This window comes from Aythya marila, assembly GCF_965140915.1.
Source record: "Aythya marila genome assembly, chromosome: 6".
Taxonomy (NCBI): Eukaryota; Metazoa; Chordata; class Aves; order Anseriformes; family Anatidae; genus Aythya; species Aythya marila.
Genome location: NC_139047.1, coordinates 36903440 through 36923949, shown reverse-complemented (window position 1 = coordinate 36923949; position 20510 = coordinate 36903440). Strand labels below are relative to the sequence as shown.

At 46.4% G+C, this 20510-nt stretch overlaps 1 protein-coding gene across 2 annotated transcripts in view; it reads right to left on the bottom strand.

The window, feature by feature from the left end:
* Nucleotides 1-16168, bottom strand: part of ACVR2A (activin A receptor type 2A) — a 58324-nt gene extending 42156 nt beyond the window's left edge. For both annotated transcript variants that reach the window (XM_082763678.1, XM_082763677.1), the window contains exon 1: nt 14487-16168. Coding sequence is in view for 1 of the 2 variants with exons in the window: in XM_082763677.1 (XP_082619803.1) it covers nt 14487-14541 (55 nt within the window). In the remaining variant the exon portion in view is untranslated. The remainder of the gene's footprint in view (nt 1-14486) is intronic.
* Nucleotides 16169-20510: the final 4342 nt, after the last annotated feature.

Here is a 20510-nt window from a genome sequence, read left to right as displayed (position 1 = left end):
GAGGACAAAGACACCAGCAGGTATATGCCATGGGTTTACTTCTGGGAGCATCTACCAGGCAGATCATCTGCTAAGAGGTCTTCAACCGCACTCATAAGAGGTCACCAGAAAGTCAGACACTTCCAGTTGGAGAGGAAAAAGACAGTTCTAGAGTTATTCTGCATAAAGGAATATAAAAAAAAAAGGTTAAATTATAATTCTGCCTAGTAATGCTGTCTTCTAGGAAGCACAAAGTGAATAGGACTTCCCAGCCTCTACCTTAAGCCATGGTAGGAGTTACATCACTGCTTGCAAATAATAATTTCTCTCAAACTTCCTTAAAAATAGCATTCCACCCACCGCTGATGGAGGCAGATAAGTATTTCTTTATGGAGTACACCGTGAGCTAATACTAAGTAACTGTAGGGGTTTCTGGTTCCAAGGCATTCGGGAAAATAAGCCACGGCTTCAACCAAGCTGGCAGCAGAGCTTCTCCTTGACCTGAGGAGCTACACCAGCACAGGATGAAGACCCCGTCACTACACAGAGACTGGAACTAGTTGATTTCACTCAGACAACGTTGGCAATAAAGAACCAGCAGAAGCAGAGGGTTCAACACGTGAGAGCACCTAAAGAAGAACCCAGAATGCAGTTATCTTGGATTACCCACATTGTTTGCGGTGTCTTCACTGCCACTGTGACTGAAGTCACCTTGAATAAGTAAGCTCAGAGCAAGCACACGCTGCGCTGGATATCCTGATGGTGCTTCAAACACATGGAAAGTGAACAGCGTTCAGCCATCACCCCGCTAAGATCCACACAGCACACCCACGGGACAGGCGAGCTGCCCAGCACTGGCCCTACTTCCACCCTCGGTCCCCTCCATGCCCCAAAGTCCCCTTCTGACCACCACCTGGGACACCACAGCCAAAGCACGAGCTACAGTTTAACTCCTGCCAACACCCAAAGGGAGGCAGGGTGAACTTTGCACAAGGCCCTGCCTGCTGACACAACCGCTGCAGCCACGGGGCCCGGCCCAAGGCCAGCAGGATGAGGAGGAAGAGGAGGATGAGGAGGATGACTGTCCCCCTTCAGCAGGAGGGGAATATTCCCCATTTATACAGCATCTGTGGGGAGGTGGAACTGAACCCCAAGGCGAGGAGGAGAATGTTTCAAAAGCATCAGGCAGCTTTACCTGGAGGATTACCCAAGTCAGGGATCTGCAGTTCCTTCATTTGGAGGCTGCCTCCAAGATCACATTTCAGTACCTCAGAACAAAGCACCCTCCATCAATTTGTCCATCCCTGAATCATTTTTGACTTCCGTACGCTCTAAAGCAAGTTCTGAAGTTTAATTACCCACAGTTAATAAATACTTTACTTTTTTTTTGCACGAAGGATCTTCACTGATCACTTCTCTGGAAGCGAGGCGAAGCAGCTGGCCAGCAGGCTGAGCAGGAACAAGAGCCAGGCTATCACGGTGCCTGGCCCCCAAAGCACCCCTAAATGCAGTTAGGAGTTATCGGATTTCTGCTTGTTTACATTTAATTTGGATTGGTTTGTGTGTGTGTGTGTGTGTGTGTGTGTGTGTACACACAGGCTTAACTTGCTGTTCCTAGATGGTGTGTTTGTTTTAGAAAACAAAGAGCACGCGTTTCCTTCACAGGGAAACAGAGGCTCTGAGGGGCAGGAGGATGCATTTCGAGTGCCGTGCTTCCTCGGAGGTAGGCAGCAATCCCTGCCACACTGATCCTTACCTTCCTAGGAGAGCTACACTTCCCAAGCTGTGTTAGAAGTACCTTGAAGAAAAAGGGAAGCCATAAACAGTAGTTTAAGAGCTTACAGCACCAGATGTTCTTTGATGGAGCAGTTCTTCTGTTCAGGCAGGAACAGGTGTTTCTCTCGTCTCCAGTAAGGAATTCACCCAGCAATAAATTCTCCTGGCAGTCCAGAAGAACATCAAAGCCTCACAACTGCCAGAAAGGTTACGGGAGAGCTCTCCTGCCTGGCCCGCTCAAGCTGTTTCTTCTGCAGCAGCGGGCGAGTACTTAGTGAGACAGCTTCTTAGGCACTTGGGTATGAGTGACAGGAGAGCAGCCTCTCTGAATGAGAACAGAAGTGGTTAGGATTTTATTTTTGGTTTTACAGGATAATGATTACCTGCAGCTAGCCAGCACAGTCAACAGATACGTGGTAAATCAGTAGCTGAACGCTAACAGGGACTCCTCTTCTGCCTAGCACTCTTCACCAAGGAGAGACCGACACCTCCCTCCCTCTCAAATGTGTTGACTGGAGAGGTAACAGGAAGGCAGGTGTGACATTCAGACCACCTTTGTTTCTCTGCATAAACGATCAAATAATGCCAGAGGAGATACCGAGATGGAGCCTTTCTGCTGGAGGTCAGGAAACGATCCCAGTCTGGTCTGCTGCTGGTCAGACCAACACCGTGGGGGCCTGGGGCTGAGAAGTGCCACAGCAGCGTAACCATTACTGCTTTGAAGGTCCCCAAATTCCCTCTCTAATGCAATTACACGCCATGAACTTCGGGATCCGAGTTCCCTGTACCTCAGATGGAGGAACGTGGGACTCACCTGCAGAGAGCTGCCCTGAGCAAACCAATATGCAACCCAGCGCACGAACACAAGCTCCTGCCAACAACAGCTCCTCGGCTTGATAGCTCCATCCACTCCCTCATTTCCAAGCTTAAGGCCATCCCCTTAGATTATCAAGGGGTTTTTTCCTTTGAGGGAAAGCACATGCTAGAGAAGAGTCCACCCTCCAGGGGAAGACGCGTGAAAGCTCTGGCAGTTGTGCCTGAAAGCTTACTGTTTGAGAGCTCAGAAAAAGGGGGCCCAGGCATTCATCACCTCACCAGCCTCAGAGCAGTCAGGTTCCACATTAGGCTAATTATTTGACCATGGAAATTTACAGTCACACATCCCCATTTGTCTCAACCTCTGTCAGTAGGTGCATCTCTCTGGCAGCCTGCCATCAATCTGCCTCTTTTCCTGCATAAAAGTGACTGTTTCCATGTCCCAGGCTGGCTGAAGACCATTAAGTAAAGAGGTAAAGCATTCCCTGCCCATTGAATGTTCTGAGACTGCTTGGAAAAGGATCTCGCCAGTGCCTTGTCTGTCTGTCCTTCCAGTGCCACTATCTCGTCCTTCCTCCAGGACTTACCAGCATCATCTGTAGCTCCCCCAATTCCAGAAAGCCCCAGCAACAAACACTTTCTGAAGGACATCAGCTTCATCCTTCCCTAAAAGGGAGGCTGGTTTTGGGTTCCCTGGGAAAGACCACAGATGGGGAAACAACCACAAAGATGTCAGGATGTGCACCCTGCTGCCTAAAGATTTCCCTGCTTTATGGCTTTGGCCAGCTCAGTTACTGCTGCTCTGCATGCCTGATCACCTGCCTCCAGGACACTCCGGATCGAAGAGTAGCAGCACCTTGCTTCTGCCGAGTGGCCCCACGCTTATGGAAGCTGGGAGATGCTCACACGTTGGGTGGTTACGGCCAGGATCTCCTTGTCCTTATTCTGAGAGGACTCGCTGAGTGTTAGGGCTGCTGAGCTGGCATGAAAAAAAATCAATCACCAGATGAGCTACTCTTCTCTAAGTGTGATTACTGGGCTTAGTGTTTTGAACTGCGTGCATTCAGTCATAGCAAACGAGATGCGTTACTCTAAGGACCTCTACTGTATTTTCCCCCAACTTTTGGAGATCTGAGTGTTTTCTGCTCTTTGCTTGGACCTGATCTTTACCAGACTTTTTGCATGAAGTCTGTACCTGCCTGCTCAGGATATGTTTCTAGGACAACTTGTTGCTAAAATTCAAGGACAACAAAGCAGACACTGCTAGGCTTTCAGAAGAGTTTGCCTAAACTTGGGATGTAACTGGATTTTATAGCTCAATGCGTGAGCCTGCGCTTCTTCCTTAGCTCCTACCTCACTGTTAGGTGTGAACAAGGGAGCTGGAAATGGATTTTATCACTGGTTCCTTTAGCTCAGGTTCCCCAGATGCAGGCTCCAGCTCCAACAGTGTGCGATGCTCTGGAAGCGTGAGAGCGTTGCCCTCTGCTACATGTCTTTTTAAAGACATGTTATTAAAAAGATAATTATTTTTGTCATTTTTCCTTTCTTGCCCAGTCTGTACAGAGACCAGTCCTACTGAACCCTGGCATCACGTCCCTGGACAGTTCATTTCCTAGGTCAATTCATGCCGGGTCACTGCCAGCCCTCACCCTACCCTCCTCCTTCCACAGCCCTCTTTTACCCCAGCTCTGGCCCTCATTTCATACTGCTTGCAGAAAGCCACTTACACACTTACAACTCTTCCAGGCCACTTCTGATGGTTCAATGAATTTCATCAGCCCAGCACAACGTCAGAGAGCAACGAGGGGTGAACCAACAGCGAAGTGCTCCGCCACCAAGCAGGTACATGGCTGAGGAACTGTTGCTCTCCCAGTCCTCCGACCCGTTTTCAGTCCCTGTCCTACATAAACCAAAGCTGACAGTACCACAGGACTCCAACACCGAGAGGACTTACAGTGTAATGTTTTTCATTATATAAAACTTGAAGTCTTGATGCTACGTCAAACAGAGAAGCTAAAGCTAGGAATGCAATTTGAAAGTGCCACACAATAGAAACTTAGTAATGACACTTCAGAGATTTAACTTATCATATATAACTCTGTACCACACTGAGCAACATGGTCTTCTCAGAGGGAAGAAAAATACCAAAACTGATTTTGATTAAAAAAGGACAAATGAGCCTGAGCGGCTACATGAAGAGATACTGGCTGTCAGCACTGACAATTGGAGCAACTGGGATAAGCCTTTTGGACAAGCAGAGCCTAATTAGCCGCTTTATAAAGCTGACTGAACTACTGGAGGAGCAATTAAAAAGCATCTACTCTGTTGGCTTACTTTTGCAACTCATTCCATTACCGAGCCTCTGCTTCCAAATGACTTTTTCTGCTTGGCTATCCTGCCTAATGACGGCCTGAACAAGCAAAGTCTGACACGTGAGGCTCAACTTATCTGCACCAAGGGTTCTGCAGGTTATTAGCCATGTTCCAAGAGTTCTCCAAGTCTACAACCAACTGCTGGTCATCGTGTCTGGCCATGCTCCTCTAAACACACTTCGTCAGCTTGTAAATATCCTGAAAGTGAGTTTGGATTTGAAGGGCAAGATGATTAGGCTGAAGTGAAAAATACACTGATTTTCTGCACAGATACCTTGGTTTCACTGCAAATGAAAGACCATCCAAAACTAAAATATTTACAATAATGGAGAGGGCAAAGCTTCTGGGATTACTAGATTTCAGAATAATTGGCAAAGCAGGTTCTAGAAGATCTCCATCAATCACTCACCCAACTAAAAAAAGCTCATCACAATCTATTAGGCAATCTCCTTCCAAAACTGTAGGATTGCATGTTCCACCAAATTCTAACATTTACTCATCACCGATTACATAAAACCCAAGGATTATTCCATTCCTGTTCTCGCAGATCCTTCGAGTAACATCAATACCACCATTTAGCACTTCGGGTACATATTCTCAGTGCTCGAGATGAAAAAAGAACACACAAACCGAATCTGTTCTTCTAGCTGAATCCTCCTGACAGGCTGCTGAAGATGGTTCTCCTCAGGATATGCCACAGATGATTCTCCTTCTGATCATAACTGCTCCCAACTCGAGGAGCAGGATTACTGATTTAAATCAGTTTTTTTTTCACAAATTATGTATTGTACAGCTTCTGTGTAGATAAGACTTAAAAGCACAGGATGGGAATGGTAGGTATGAACAAAAGTTTCTGCCCTCACGGTCTGGTGGGACACAAGAGGACAAGAGCTAACTAAATCCTCTCCCTTAGTCAAAAACTCCTGAACACTCGTCACCAGGTATCCGTACAGCATTCAGGTTTATGTTTTCTAAATCACTGCAACTATCTTATTTAAAAGGTCATGAAATCAGGTTTAAAAATCAGAAGTGGGCAGGAACAATTATCCATCTCACAAAGTGGACAAAAAGGGGGGTTTAAGTTCAACCTGTCAGAAGCACGACTCCTGCTTGGACTGGCCAAAAGCCAACTGAAACGAGTTCTGCTTTACTGCCATCCACCAGAGCGTTTCCAAGCCACGGGGCCAGGCCATTCGCACGCTAAAGGATCGCAGTTTCAATGGAGTTTGACAGGCTTTGTGTTAAACAACGTCCAGCAATACCTAGGGATAACTCCCAGAACAGCCTTTCTCACTTTAAAGAGCAGATTAAAACCAAAATATTTAAGCAGCGGTCTTCTCTAGGCTACTTGTAAAGTAGCCTGATGAAGAAGTGAAAAATAGCCTATCTAATTTCGTATAAAAAGTACTCAGATTCAAACAACTGCACGCAATTTAAAACTGTAACAACTTTCACAGCCTCATTTTTTTTTTCAACCCTGAAACATGGAAATATTTGAAGAAAAAACTTCCATCGTGTAATTGCTCTGAGCTGGAGAGAACTATCTGTACCATCTCCTGACAAACACTACCAAAACCGTCTAAAATTAACAGTTACTGCAAAGTTTAATTTTGTCTCATCCACTTCACAGCATAACTGAGCAACAAAACTCAGCCCCGGCCCTGTTTATGTGCAACTTTCCCGTTCCTCGAAGGAAAGCTTGGTGTGTTCGCAGGCCTGATAAAGCGACCGGTTATATTTAAACACGGCTTTTAAAGGCGGATTCGAATTCATCTTAAATGCTAATATTGAAATCTGAGCATTCAAAATACAGCAGACCAGCTAAAGGCCACTGCTATCGCTTAGGTGGTATTTAGAGACTAGAGATTGGTGTTATCTAGATGAGATAAAGACTTGGGACCTGAAAAAGCAAAAAATAAGGTCGTGCTCTCGCAGCTTCACCTACCAAAAGCCACCTCCTCGCCATCAGGCTGGAAGCTGCCACACAGAAGGAAACTGCTGCAGTGAATTTAAAATCAGCTACGCCAGCTAGTAAATGAAGGTCAAGGTCCAGCTACAGCATGTGGTTGGAGTGAAAGAGACGCACCCGGAGCAGGAGGTGAAACACCAAAATCCCAGAGGCAGCCCCCAGGGCCCACGCAGCACCCACGGGTGCTCAGCAGCAGCGACGTCCCCTCGGCAGCCTGCAGGGGTGGCCCAGAACAAGCCCTGTGAAATGCAACAGGGACAAAGGCAAAGAGCAGGGCCCGGGGACACAGCACCCCCAGAAAGGAAGCTGCAGGTTCGGTGGACGAGGCGCTGCTTTGAGCGGGATGCTGGATACAGAAATCATACCATAAATGCTTTGGCCACCTTTTTTCCCCCCTTTTCTATTTCTAAAAAGGACGGAGGCACCCATCGAACTTACAACTCCACCTGGCACAAGGAACCACGCAGCTGCAGGTTAAAAGAAACTCCTTCCTGGTGAAAGGGCAACACTACACCGAGTGCACGCCACTTTGCAATGGAAAACAGAGCATTAGAGCCAGAGAAAAGCAACCAGATTCTGAGCAAAGATTCTGACTCATTTAAATAAAATTAGACATTTTCTGAAAACAAAACCTTTCACTGAAACTGGGTGTCTTAAGTCACTTCTCAGGTATCAGCCTCTGAGTGCATCCGAGTTAAACATTAACCCAGCAGAACGCAACTCACCTGCTGTCAGCATGCTGGGGACAGTGGAATTTTCCCAGCTGGGGGAGCCTCACTTGGGCACACAGCAGCACAAGATTACAGAGCGATACCTGGCTCCTCTAAGTGCAAAATGCAATGCTTGTTTTCAGCCGAACTGCTGACCAGCTCAAAGCTAGGGAAATGAAATAATTTAAGAAATATTCTGTTTAATTTCACCCAAGACCTAGCATCCCTAAAGCAAGGAGTCTTCCCAACCATCCTGCCCTTCAGTCAGCTGAATTCACTAACTAGAGGCAACATTTCCCTGGTGTAATGAAACACTAATAAAAGCATCCTGGTGTATTTTGGAGCTTCTTACACGCCCATCACCATTAAGAGTGTACAGGGGTTCCTTTTACAATTACAGCATTTCCAATCGAATTACCACCTAAGTCCAGCTTTGTACAAATCCTTAAAAATAGAAATGATACCTTAACAAAATCACCAGTGATAGGACAAGTGGAAATGGCCTCAAGTCACACCAGGGGAAGTTCAGGTTGGATATCAGGAGAAATTTCTCTACTGAAGGGGTTGTGCAGTGATGAAATGGGTTGCCCAGGGAAGGGGTTGAGGCACCAGCCCTGGAGGTCTTCAAGAAACGTGTAGGTGTAGAATTTATTAGCGTGGTTTAGTGGTGGGCTTGGTCAAAGGTTAAAGATTGGACTAGGTGATCCCAGAGGTCTTTTCCAGCCTGGATGATTCTACGATTCTGCAGAAATAAGGAAGGTGATGCAGCTACTTCCATTACTTCAAGGACATATGGCCTTCTTTCCAACTAAAGGTACTCAGCATGGCATGCAGGCCAAGTCAGTGAAGTTTAACAGTTCCTAGCAAACCACCCCTGTGAATAACTCAAGAATAACACTGAAATTAGTGCTGCACTGTGAAGTCCCCAAGTCTTTAGGTTACACAGCCGTCACTCACACCTTGGCTGGCATCAATACCCCCTGAAGTACATCCCTTGCTCATTTGCTCCCTAACAGAGCTTCTACCTGAGAGCACCAGCGGCTCACTGCATTGCAAGTGCTATCACAGAGAGAGCTGCAGAGTTAAAGGCTGCCACCCTGCTCATCCTTCCTTCACCATGAGGCTAGAAATGGGATTTGGCAGAACTGGGGAACGGAATTTAAGAAAAAGAGCAAAAACAGAATGTGCATTCTTCCACAAAACTAACATAACCCAGCTTTTTTTGACAGCCCCCAAGGAGAGGTGGGCACAAAGACGTTCCTCACACCTCCAGCACCCAGCCCCAGCAGATCCCACCCTAATAACAATACCGGGGCTACCTCAAACTGCTCCTGGCCACAGCAACAGGCAGCCTTCCCACAGCTGCTTCTTGCATTTCCGCGTGTTTTTCAAATACCTCTAACCACATAACCAAAGATTTATGCCTCCAGTTAGCGAGCGAATTGCCTTTTTTTCCTAGCCAGACTCCTTGCTTCCAGTTCCTACTGGCAAATTCGGAAGAAAACCATGAATGCTGACCTTCCTCATGCAGAGCTACTTTATCGGGGAAGCATTAAGGAACGGTGCCTTGGCAGCAATCACTGCAGCAGATAAACCCTTCTCCTCTGCTCCTTCCACGAACGATTCAAGTATTTGGTGCATCTAACATACGTTTGGGAGTCCTAGCCACAAAGACATGACTGTAAACAGTATGGCAGTAAATATTCATCCTCTGTGGGATTACGCCTAAATATGCTCTGCTGCTTGGCGCTGTAGCTGCAAACTGTTTCTAAGAAAAAACACCACCACCACCCAGACACTGTAGGGGAGAGAAGAGAAGAGATGCCACATAAAGTCACTGGCATCCAGTAACACTTCAATTTCCATATGGAAATAACAGGAAATAAGATGTGCTGAATTTTAAGCACCAAGGCAACAAAAACACATTAAGATTTCATCACACAAGAACTTGGCTGTAAAATTTGCAATTTTCCTGATCTTTTTTAAAGAGTTCTCATTTTCAGGAACATCAGATAGCTAACAGACCATGGATTCCACCAACCAGCTAAAGCAGGCATTTGCATTAATCTGCTTTCTGTTAATTAAGTGGTAGAAATGCATCCCCCTTCACCGAGGAATCTCTCCTGCAACCGAGTTCCTTGTCAACCTCTATCTTTTTACAGCCTGCCTTGTAACAATTACTCTCTAGATAATTCCCAAGGATAAATACCACGGACTTGCTAAGTCTCTGAATCACAGGTCTCCAAACGACTTGCTTTTACATATTGTATCCATCTCATTTGTCTGTGCTGTAACAAAAACGTTACTACCATCTCTTAGGGTATCTAGGGACTATACAAACTTGGCATGACAACTTGAAAGAGAACTGAATTCCAATTGCAAGGAGAAATAAGCTATGGGAATTGGAAGCCAGGCACCATCAAAACCAGCAGCGTAAGAGGTAAAGGCTGGAAGAGAAGGTAAAATCATTGAGAATAAAAAATAGTGGAGTTGCTGTTACTTTCTCCCCTATCTTAAACTAAAGCTCAGGATATGATAAATGAACTGCTATAGTTAAACAGGAAAAAAAAAAAAAAAGTTATTTTTCTATCCTTACAATCTGAACTTGTCAATCTAAGGGCTTTTGCCCCTAAATTGCAGCAAGATAAGGAAAAAAGTCATTCAAATACTATCCATTAAAATCAGCTGAGAACTATTACAGTAATTGCTTTCTTGCACCCCTATTTAAGATGAAACAGCCTTTCCCTCACACATAAACCTCTCCCCCTCCCCTCACATTTACACAGCACCTAGCTTTAAATAAGCATTAGCTTATTTATTTACATTTCTATGAACACAAGATTTGTATCTGAAGGATAAACGTGTCAATAAAACCAAGACAGCAGCATCTCTCTTGAGCCATTTGCCAGGCGGAGTTCTAACAGCACCATGTTTATATGCTCCAAGACAGCACTAACACCATCACACGGATTTCTCATAACCTAGAAGTGTTTGGAAGGGTTTGTAAATTGTTAAGCACTGGCAGATTATACAGCATTGTTTATAGATCATAATTCTGTTACTCAAGGTCTAATATCAAGCTGGAGCCCCGACACCTTTTGAACAGTGTTACGTTCACATCCATGTACGTGGATCCACGCCTGGAAAGAAGCCTGCTCTGAACAAGTCCTGCTCTGAACAGGAGCATCAAACTGTTGTTGTTGGGAACACCCCGCACTTGATACAAAAATAAAGCACGCTCTGATTAAAAAAAAAAAAAAAAAAAAAAAAGGCATCTTGAGCAGGACTTTGTTTTACGAGTTGTACTAAGTCTGAAGTGTTTTATTGCCCTGCCTTGCAATCAGGTTAGAGTCCAACCACGCTCACGCACGGCTTGCAGAGAACCTACCAGCAGGGACAACGCCACAAACACCACTGCTAACCTTTGGGCAGGATTTTCAAGTGCTGCAAAGTTCACAATGAAATGACTGTCAAAAGAAAACATTACAGTAGTAAAATTCAGCAAAGGAAGGCTCAGCTCCTACCCCTCAATTCCTCCCGAGTACCTGAGCACTCAGCTTCCGAGCCTGTCGCAATATCTCCGGCTCCAGTAGTGCTATCTAGATGTTTGAGGGAAGGAGTAATTTCCCCTAGTAACAGCTGGTGTGAGGCAGGAAGAATAAAAGGAAAATCAAAGAATAAAATGTTCCCCATGCAGTGAAAATACTACTTAAGCTACAAAGGTAGCTCTGATTTGTCATTTCCTCTAGAAAAATTGCTCAAGGCCCTCTGAGAGGCTCAAGGCTGACCTGGCGTTGGGGGGACAGGAGCAGGATGTTTCTGAAGCGCTTCCTTCAGCACGAACCAAGCTTACAAGAGTTGTAACAAACTGAGGTCTGGTTCTCTGGAGGAGACTTCAAGTGGGTGAACTGCTTCGCTGACAGCCCCCCAGACAGAGGAAACGAGGTTTGGGAGATACAAAGAGCAACAAAGAACCATGAGGAATTCACAAGCGGAGCGCCCACAACAGCAGACCTGGGTTAAGGACAACCCCCTGCTTCCACCTCACCCAGCACGTTCAATACACAGGCTGTACGGTCCGAAACAGCAGAGAAAGCTGCTGAGGCACACATACAACCCTCTATTTCCAAAGTTCATAATGAACAGCTCAGTGATCACGAAGGATAGGACACGGCAGCAGGCTTCCTCGGGGTGGGGAGAGCCCAGGCAGCATGTGAAGGGCAGCGTTCCTCGACGAACACACCATTTTATTTACTGGTTTTCTTTCCAGCTCACCTACTGCCTTGCCTCAGCAGAGGCACAGGAAGCACATTCAGCTGTTTGAGAATATTTGATTACTTTAGAGTCGCTTTTCTACAGTCAAAAATATATAGAGATATGAAAAGTATATGAGGGGATGCACAGGGAACCGATGCACAGGGGCACTTTGTTTACTCACTGCACGTTCATCTGGCTCCCTTCAGTTAGCACAAAGAGGTGCAACCCTACGGCCACGCTTACAGCATGTGTAGGTACCTGGATGAAGCCTAGGAAGGTAATGCAGGTGCTCTTTAGCAGTATTTCCACTTTCTGACTGTGCTATTTAAAACTTTCTCAGCAATGATTATCAGATGTAATTCCCTGGGCATTCCTATACATCTGAAATCCATTCACAGTGTTTCATGTAAGAGTTCATAGCTAATAAAATAAAATGCCTTCAAACTGAAGCCCACTTCCACGCCCACCATCTAGAACAAGCCCGTTCTCACCCAGTTAAAGAGCAGAGGTATTCAGGGGCTGGGGAAACAACCGCAGAAGATAGCTGCAGCAAACAGGTCAGGGCAGAAGCCCGGCCCCGAGCACCCAACATGCACACGGCAAAGCAGCTGGAGGAAGAACCAGACCCCTGCACACCTGAACTCCTGCAGTTCTTCCACCCCAGCCAACACTCTCACATAAGCAATTTGAGATTTTTGTCCCCAGGAAACTTATTTTTCCAATCATGATGTTAGATTTTGAACCCAAGCGAGTCCCAGTGGGCAGAAGAAGCACTACTCCAAGTGCCCGTACTTCACGTTCAAAGCTTACATAATCCCACGATTGTGATCGGAACAACAACAGCTCCCTGGGATTTATTCATGTTTACACCTACACCAGGACTGCAGAAACCAACATTCTGAGTAGAGTAGAAAGCAGTTTAATGATTATTAAATACTGGAATACTTCATGTGTAACACTGGAGCAACCACCAAAACAATGTCACTAATAAGAGGATCGCAGCTTGAGTTGCAGCCAGTTCCTTGGTCATTTAGCAACGATTTCTATCTTCACAGGCAAGAGAAACAATCACTTTGTCTTACCAAGACCAACACGAGCAAGAAATCCTAAAGAAAAGCCAGGCTTTGTTGCTTAACAGCTCTTTTTAATACAGCAATGTCAACAAGATCGCTATTCTATGCTCTAGGCAAAAGGATCTTAATAGAAGGATGTGGAAGGGAGAGAGACGTGAAGAACAGATGGCACCAAGCCTTTCAGAAACTGTCACTGAGGCAAAGAAAAGTTTCCCTGCAGAGGATATTCCTGATTTAAGAGGAATGTTATTTGAGTTACTTAAGAAGAAGGTAAAGGGAAACGTGAAAGATGTCTTCTAGGGCTGGACAAAACTGTCAGGAATCATGTTTTGTTCCACAAAAGCAATGAATGGTGTGCCCTGACCAAAAAAAAGAGCTGTGTCCTTAACCTGTTCTGCAATTTCTCTGGTTAAAACAGAAAGGGTTTGGGGGGGTTATTTCTGGCAGCGATCGCCATTTCGCAGCACATTTAAGCCCACACGGAATTGATCAATAACACTACAGACAGAAGACTAGACTATCCATTTACTAACCACAGGAAAATGTACTGTTCAGCAGAATCCTGTACATTACAACGCTGAAATTTTAAAAGCCATCGTTACACAGATCTCATTGCTCCCCGAGACCAGTTACATCCAAAACCTGAGTACCTGTCTGGCAGCTTTCAGGCTGATCAACAAGTACACCTTCCAACCAAGAAAGCCAAAAAAAGTGTAAACACACAGAGTTCGAAATGTAAGCAGAAAGTAGCAGGTTTGCCATCTAAACAAATATTAAGGCTGATACACTGCTCACAGGAGGTTTTTTGTGAAACCGATGAGCTCTGAGTAGAAATAGACCAGCGGTCCCTCCAACCACTGGTTGCTACCAGGATTTTCCTCCTAAAGAAGCGTGCGGGGAGCTCTCACCCCACGCTTGGTGGCTACCAGGCAGCATCTGAAACCCAACTTTCACACCCGAAAGTAGTGAAATATTGAACAGCGAGACGAAAGTGTTACAAATCACTGCTTTGAAACTGAAAGCGTGCCTTTTCAGCCTCTTTCTCTGCACGCACCTATACGTGCGCACACCCCCTGCTAGCATTAGCTCATCCTTGCTGGTATCACAACAGTGGCTATCCTAAATTAACGAAGCATTAATGAAGGTGGCCATCCACCACTGAACGCTCCAGAACACGAGCTCTAAATGAAGGTATTTCAGCTTGGTTATCCTCATTTTGGAGAAAAGAAGATGAAACTAGTAATTGCATCGCCAGGTTACCAGATGTGACACTAGGTGGTTATGTCTCCACGTTTGCTGCTGACGATTACTCTGCAATCCAAGCGCTGCACACATCTGAAGTGTGCTCGTTAGACATTTTTAAGAACCACCACGAGAACAGCTGCTGCCTTCACGGTCACCGCCATCCCCAAACATTTGCCTTTCGGAAGAAGTGATTTCTCCCGACGCATCCTAACCAAGAAAATCACCTCCAGCTCTCCAGTGCTGACCCCAAAGCCTTAAATTTAAAGCGACAAAAACAACTTTCACTTACCTGAAGAACAAGAGATAAGAAAAACAGCAAACGCCAACTTAGTAGCAGCTCCCATTTTCCAATGCTGTTAAAACATTTAAGTGACTTTAAGTATCCAGTTTCCTGGGTCCAGCAAGCTGGAAAATCCCCCTTCTCGCCGAACAGTTGTAAAGCAATCTACAGCAACATCTCTAAAGAGGGTAATGTTCACGAAACAGTAAAATCAGGTTTATGCAGAGACTGCCGATCTCCCTCCGGCTCTTTCTAGCGAGAATCCGGGTTCAGGGCTGGATATATTTGGAACCGTGTTTCAAAACACACGTGTCATTTGGCTTCTGTACAAACAGTGGCAAAATTTAATTCATAAAAGTATGTTACGAATCCACTATGAAAAAGAAGTCAGCGATTAAGCCGCCGGACACGACGAAGTCTCTGAAGAGGCTCCAACTCTGTTCCGCATCAAGCTCCGTGAAGCATCCCCGGTGGGTGCCGAGCGCCGGGAGTCGTACCGAGACCAGCAGCCGGGTCGGGGCTTTCGTCCTGGCTCCCCGTTACGCAACGTGTAGTGTTTGGGAGAAGAAGAGCAGCTCCATTTCGCCTTCCAACGTCCAAAGCCTCCGAGGAAGAGCCGGGTCGGGAGTCCTGCGGGAGGAGGCCGGCGGCCACACGTGGGCCAGGCTGGGCTTGGGTGGCAGTGGTGCTGAGGGTGCTGGGGGTGCCAAGGAGCAGCAGCACCAGGGCTTGGGGTGGCACCAGCTGAGGGGCAGCAGCAGGGCTGGGGCTGGCTCCAGCCCTGACACCGGCTCCCCACAGCTCAGCCCGAGCTCATCGCCCCCCCTCCGGGCCGGCCTTCAGCCTGGGGCTGAGGAATTGGGGATTTTTTTTCCTAAGACACCTCCATCCCCTCCTCCCCCTCTGGAGGGGGGGGGGTCTGTATTTGGTATTTAAACGAGGAGAAAGGGAAAAAAAAAAAAAAAAAAAAAAAACAGAATTAAATTAAAAACACGCCGCGAAAAGCAGGCAGCGCCCGGCCGCCGGGGAGGAGGGCGGCGAGTCCCGGGGAAGCTCCTGGGGGAGGAAAGGGGCTGAGGGGGGGGCACAGGGGGCTGGGGCAGCCCTGTCCCGCTGTCCTGGCCCCCTCTGTCCGTCTGTCCGTGCCCTGTCCCCCTGTCCCTGCCGCCCGCCGACCCCTCACGGCCGCCTCTCCTCCTCCTCCTCCTCCTCCCCTCGCCCTACCACAACGGCGGCTGTGTCCGGTCAGGATTTTGTGAGGAAAAAAAAAATTAAGAAAAAAATAATTAAAAATTATTAAAAAAAAAAAAGGGGGAAAAAAGCTCAGCGGGGAGGCGCGGAGCAGCGGGGAGGGCTCCCCTGGGCCCTGCCCTAGCCCTGGCCCCGGCCCCGGCCCGCTCCCGGCCGCGTCCCCCTCAGCTCCCGGGCGGCGGCGGCGCGGCGGAGCCCAACTCTGGCGGCCCAGCAGCGCGGCTCGGGGCTGGCTGAGGAGCGAGAAGAGGAGGAGAAGGAGAAGGGAAAAAAAAAAAGGCCGAGCCCGGGGGCTCCCTGCGGGCGGCCTCTAGAGCCTGCCGAGGGCGGGCGGCAGCTCGGGGCAGCCCTCGGAGCGCTGCTGCTGCTGCTGCCGCCGCTCCCCTGTGGCTCTCTCATAGCGACCCATTCACCGCGCGGCGTGCGGAGCCGGCCCAAGATGGCGGCGCGCGGCCGATTGTTTTTGTTCCCTCTCCTCCTCCTCCCCCCCCCCCTTCCCCTCCCAGCCCCCCGCCGCGCCGGGCCCCTCGCGCGAGGCCGGCCCCGCGCGCGCCGCCGAGGATTGACAGCTCGCTGAGCCACTCGTAGGGCGTCCAGCTCGCCCGCCCAACCCCGCCCACCCAACCGCGCTCCTCCCCCTGCTCTTCGCCCCGCCCCTACCTGCGCGCCTGCGCGTGGACACGCCCCGCCTCAGGGAGCGGCCGCGGGGCGCCGCCCGCCTCCCTCAGCGCCCCTCAGCGCTCGCCGTGGGGTGGGCGCTCTGGGGCGCTTCTCGGGGCTGCCGCCGGCAGGTGTGAGGGCAGGGCACTGAAAGCACCTGCTGCTTGTGCCCCGGTTGTGCCCCGGTTGTGTATGTTCACAAAATCATGGTGTGAGCGCACAGCGCGCCTCATGGCGCTTGTGTGAGGTGTGAGCACACAACAGCCCACAGCACCTGTGTTTGGTGTACCTACACACTGTATCCCAAAGCACCTGTGTGTTAGGTGTACCTACACACCATATCCCGCAGCACTTTTGTGTTAGGTGTACCTACACACCATATTTCACAGCATTTGCATGTTAGGTGTACCTACACACCATACAGCACTTGCATTAGATGTACCCACACACCGTATCTAACAACATTTGTGTTAGGTGTACCTACACACCATATCCCACAGCATTTGTGTGTTAGGTGTACCTACACACCGTATCCCAAAGCACCTGTGTGTTAGGTGTACCTACACACCATACCTCACAGCATTTGCATTAGGTGTACTCACACACCATGGCTAACAACATGTGTGTTAGGTGTACCTACACACCGTATCCCACAGTGTTTCTGTGTTTGAGATGCTCTCCCCACAGAACTAGCTGTGTCCTGCTGCTGGCAGCTTGCTCGGCCTCCCCCCACATCGCAGTAACTTCTGTTTCCTATCATTGTGTGATGAGAGAACAAGAAGAGTGAATAAATCCCACTTTTCTCACCTTTGGGGGAAGATGTGTGTATATTGGTGCCGCTCCAGCTAAAACACTCTCTCAGTATCACCCCTAAAGACAGCAGTTCTGTGAAAGTCCCTACTTTTTTTTTTTCCCCAAATTTTTAAATGGATACCGTAAAATATGTTGCCTGTTTCTGAGTGAAAAGCAATATACGTTTCGTTTAGATCTGTTGAACAATGTGGGAAAGCATAAGGGCCTCATAAACACCTGTGCTGGTCAAAGCAAGAAGTACCAAGCCCCCCAAAAGCTGGTACATTGTTCAATAACCTTAGACGTGTATCGAATCGCTTCAGATGCCTTCCTTTTCAGACTGATGGCATGGCCTAAAGTTTTTGGTGATACTATGTGGTACTAAATTGGAAGGCATGTTTTTCACATACGTGAATTTGCAACCAAGTCAAGGCTGAGCAGCACCGCCGAGCTGTGTGAGCTACGCTGATCCGCAGATCAGCAGAGGTGTTTGGTAATTAGACCTGGTGAGCCACCATTAGCACCTGGATTCAGAGATGGAGAGATGTAGATACTTCGGTCTGTTCATATCGAGGTACCTGCTGGGGTTCCTGACCAGGATTTGGGCATCCTCGGTGTTTCTCTGCCGTGTTCAAACGCCTACCGACACAAAGCTCATCCATCAGTGACGTTTTTGCTTTCAAACATCCAAAAAGTTAAAAAAGATGCATGGGGCTGTGCACATCTAGAAGCATCAAGACATGTGGCAACGCTTTTTATGCCATCTTTTATCCAGGTAGTTCGGAATGATTTACAAGCATTAATTAATGTAAGTATTACAACACTCCTACTTAATCTGTAGTTTTTAATATTCTTCAATAGCAGAATATTTAAACGTGACCTGTTCTGCAGGTTGTATTTTCCCTTGGCTCAGCTTCTTCAGAATGCTCGTCATGTTGCCACATGAGCAGGAAATTATAGCTAAAAATATTGCTATTGTATGTGTGTGTGTGTGTGTACATAGTTTTTTCCATTATAGGCATTAGGTTCACTTTTTTTAAAAAAAAAAAAAAAAAAACCTGACAGAATGCAATTTATGTTCCATATTCGTATTTTTCTGTTTATATTCAATACAAAATAGCCTAAATGTGTCATCTGTATAACATCATTTGCATGAATGTCATAGGAAGGAAGGAGGTGTCTCTTTCTCAAGTAGCTTATTATTTGTAAGCATGGGTGGTTATTTTGCTCGCAGGATCGGTTCAGCAGAGCAAAGCCTTCTGGCCATCCAGTAAATGCTACAAAAGTGGTGACCTGCCATGTACGGTTGGCCTTGGCAATCACAGGTTTATCAGGTTTGTAGGAATTGCAAATGAAGCGTGTGCTTCTTTCTTTTCCTGCCCCATTTTGAGGCCTGATGGGACCATGCCAAATGGTATATGGATTAGGAGGACTGGTGGTGAGTAGGATCAAGGAACCCATTCATACCAGTCCAGGAGCATCAGCATTATTATAGGTGTGTGTTCTCAGCTCTTCTGGTGCTGCATGGAGGCCTTGCATCCTTTGCAGAGCTACCTGCTGCAGTATAAGAAGAGGAACAAGTAAGGAGAGGCAAAAATATACTCATTTTTGGTATGCAAACAATAAAAAACATTTTTGTTGCATGGCTGCAACACTTTTCCATGGGTTCAGTTTCCTTGTTAGAAGCACAATATCGATAGAGCTGTATCTGTGTTTGCTCCCACTGAATTACACATATTTTAAATAAATTAGGTAGTTTGGTGCAAATATTGTACACGCCTTAGAAGAAATTGCTTACTATTTTTGTGAGGTACTTGATGCAAAATGCTCTAAAGGCTTTGTGCTTTCTCTAGGCTCTTGCTGTTATTGCTAGTAAAAGGATGAGTTTTATCCCAAGTAGACATATTAAATGTCAATACAGTTGCCATCTCCTCTTCCTTTTTAAATGTCTTTTTGCTTGCCTTTCTCATGTGAATTTCAGGGGTGTTTCCCATTTCTACCTTTTGACTTTTCTTTTCTATTTTCCTTTTCCCTTAAACTCCAGATCTTTTTTTCCCCTCTTCTAAGATCACTCTGTCTATGCATTTTTAATGAATCATTTACTGTGACGTATGAGCACTGAAGATACAGTATCAGGGACGTACGCATCTGCAGAGAGCCTGCAAGCAGGAGTAGCAGCAAGATGAAATGGATGTGATCATAGTTCCGTTCTTTTGTTCAGATGGGATGGTGCTTGGCCTAGAGGCAGCACAAATACAACTTTCCTTCTAGGGAATAATGAGAAGAATTAAAAAGTGGCAATGTCTCATTTTTCTTTTCCAGAGCACTGCTAGGAATAGAGGATTTCGTCTGTGCCTGTGCTGTTTTCACACTTACCAGTGATTCGATACTGTTTACACAGAAACAGCATCATAGGTAAGAATCTATTGTGCAAGACTCATTCATAGTCTCCATACAAGCAGGTTAAAAACGCAGAGTGGGAAACATGGGGTTTATAATCTCAGCAGTAACATTAACAGATACAACCTTTGTCATTACCTCATTAATCTTCCCACATGGTCTAAGTAATTCTCCCTTTATAACAGGAAAGCAAGAGAGAAGCGTGTTTCAGACACTGCCCTTATTATAACCAAAACAAAAATGACCAGAACAGCAAGAAATTAATCTCACTTGCAGGGACCTCCTCCTTACCATTTTCCATTTTTCCTGCTTTTCCAGGCTGTGGGAAAAAGCGCAGATACTGGAGAACAGCTTCATTAAAAAAACAAAAAAAGTAAATAGCTGCCTCAAAGTTCTTAATTTCATATGAGTATGCATAATTTATGTAAAACTCAGTCTATTTTAAAAGTTTTAATACAAATTTTCAGTTTTAGTGGACTGATCAATGAAATCACTATGAATTATTCATTATTTTGCATTTTTTACTGTTCCAACTGAGATACTTTAGAATTACGTAGATAACACGGCTTTAAAACATGAGAAAATGTAGAATTAATCAACATTTTAAAATGCATAAAATCAAAAGCTTGCCTATGGTTTGTTTTAGGCTTGTGTCACAGTGTATACGTCCATGAAAATTTTCTCCTTATAATCAAACTTAAAAATTTTACATGTAGCTTTTGAGCCAAGCTGATATCTACAAAGACAAAATAAAGTGCATGTCAAAACCATAGCCCTGTTTGGGATTCAGGTATTTTGGTGTTTAGCTATAGAGCGCTCGTTTGATTCGTGTGAGCAGTACTAATAACTACAAATGAATAGGATTTAGCCTGTTGTGTGTTATGTAAAACTATTTACATAGCGAGTTTGTGGGTGTGACAAATTCCCTTT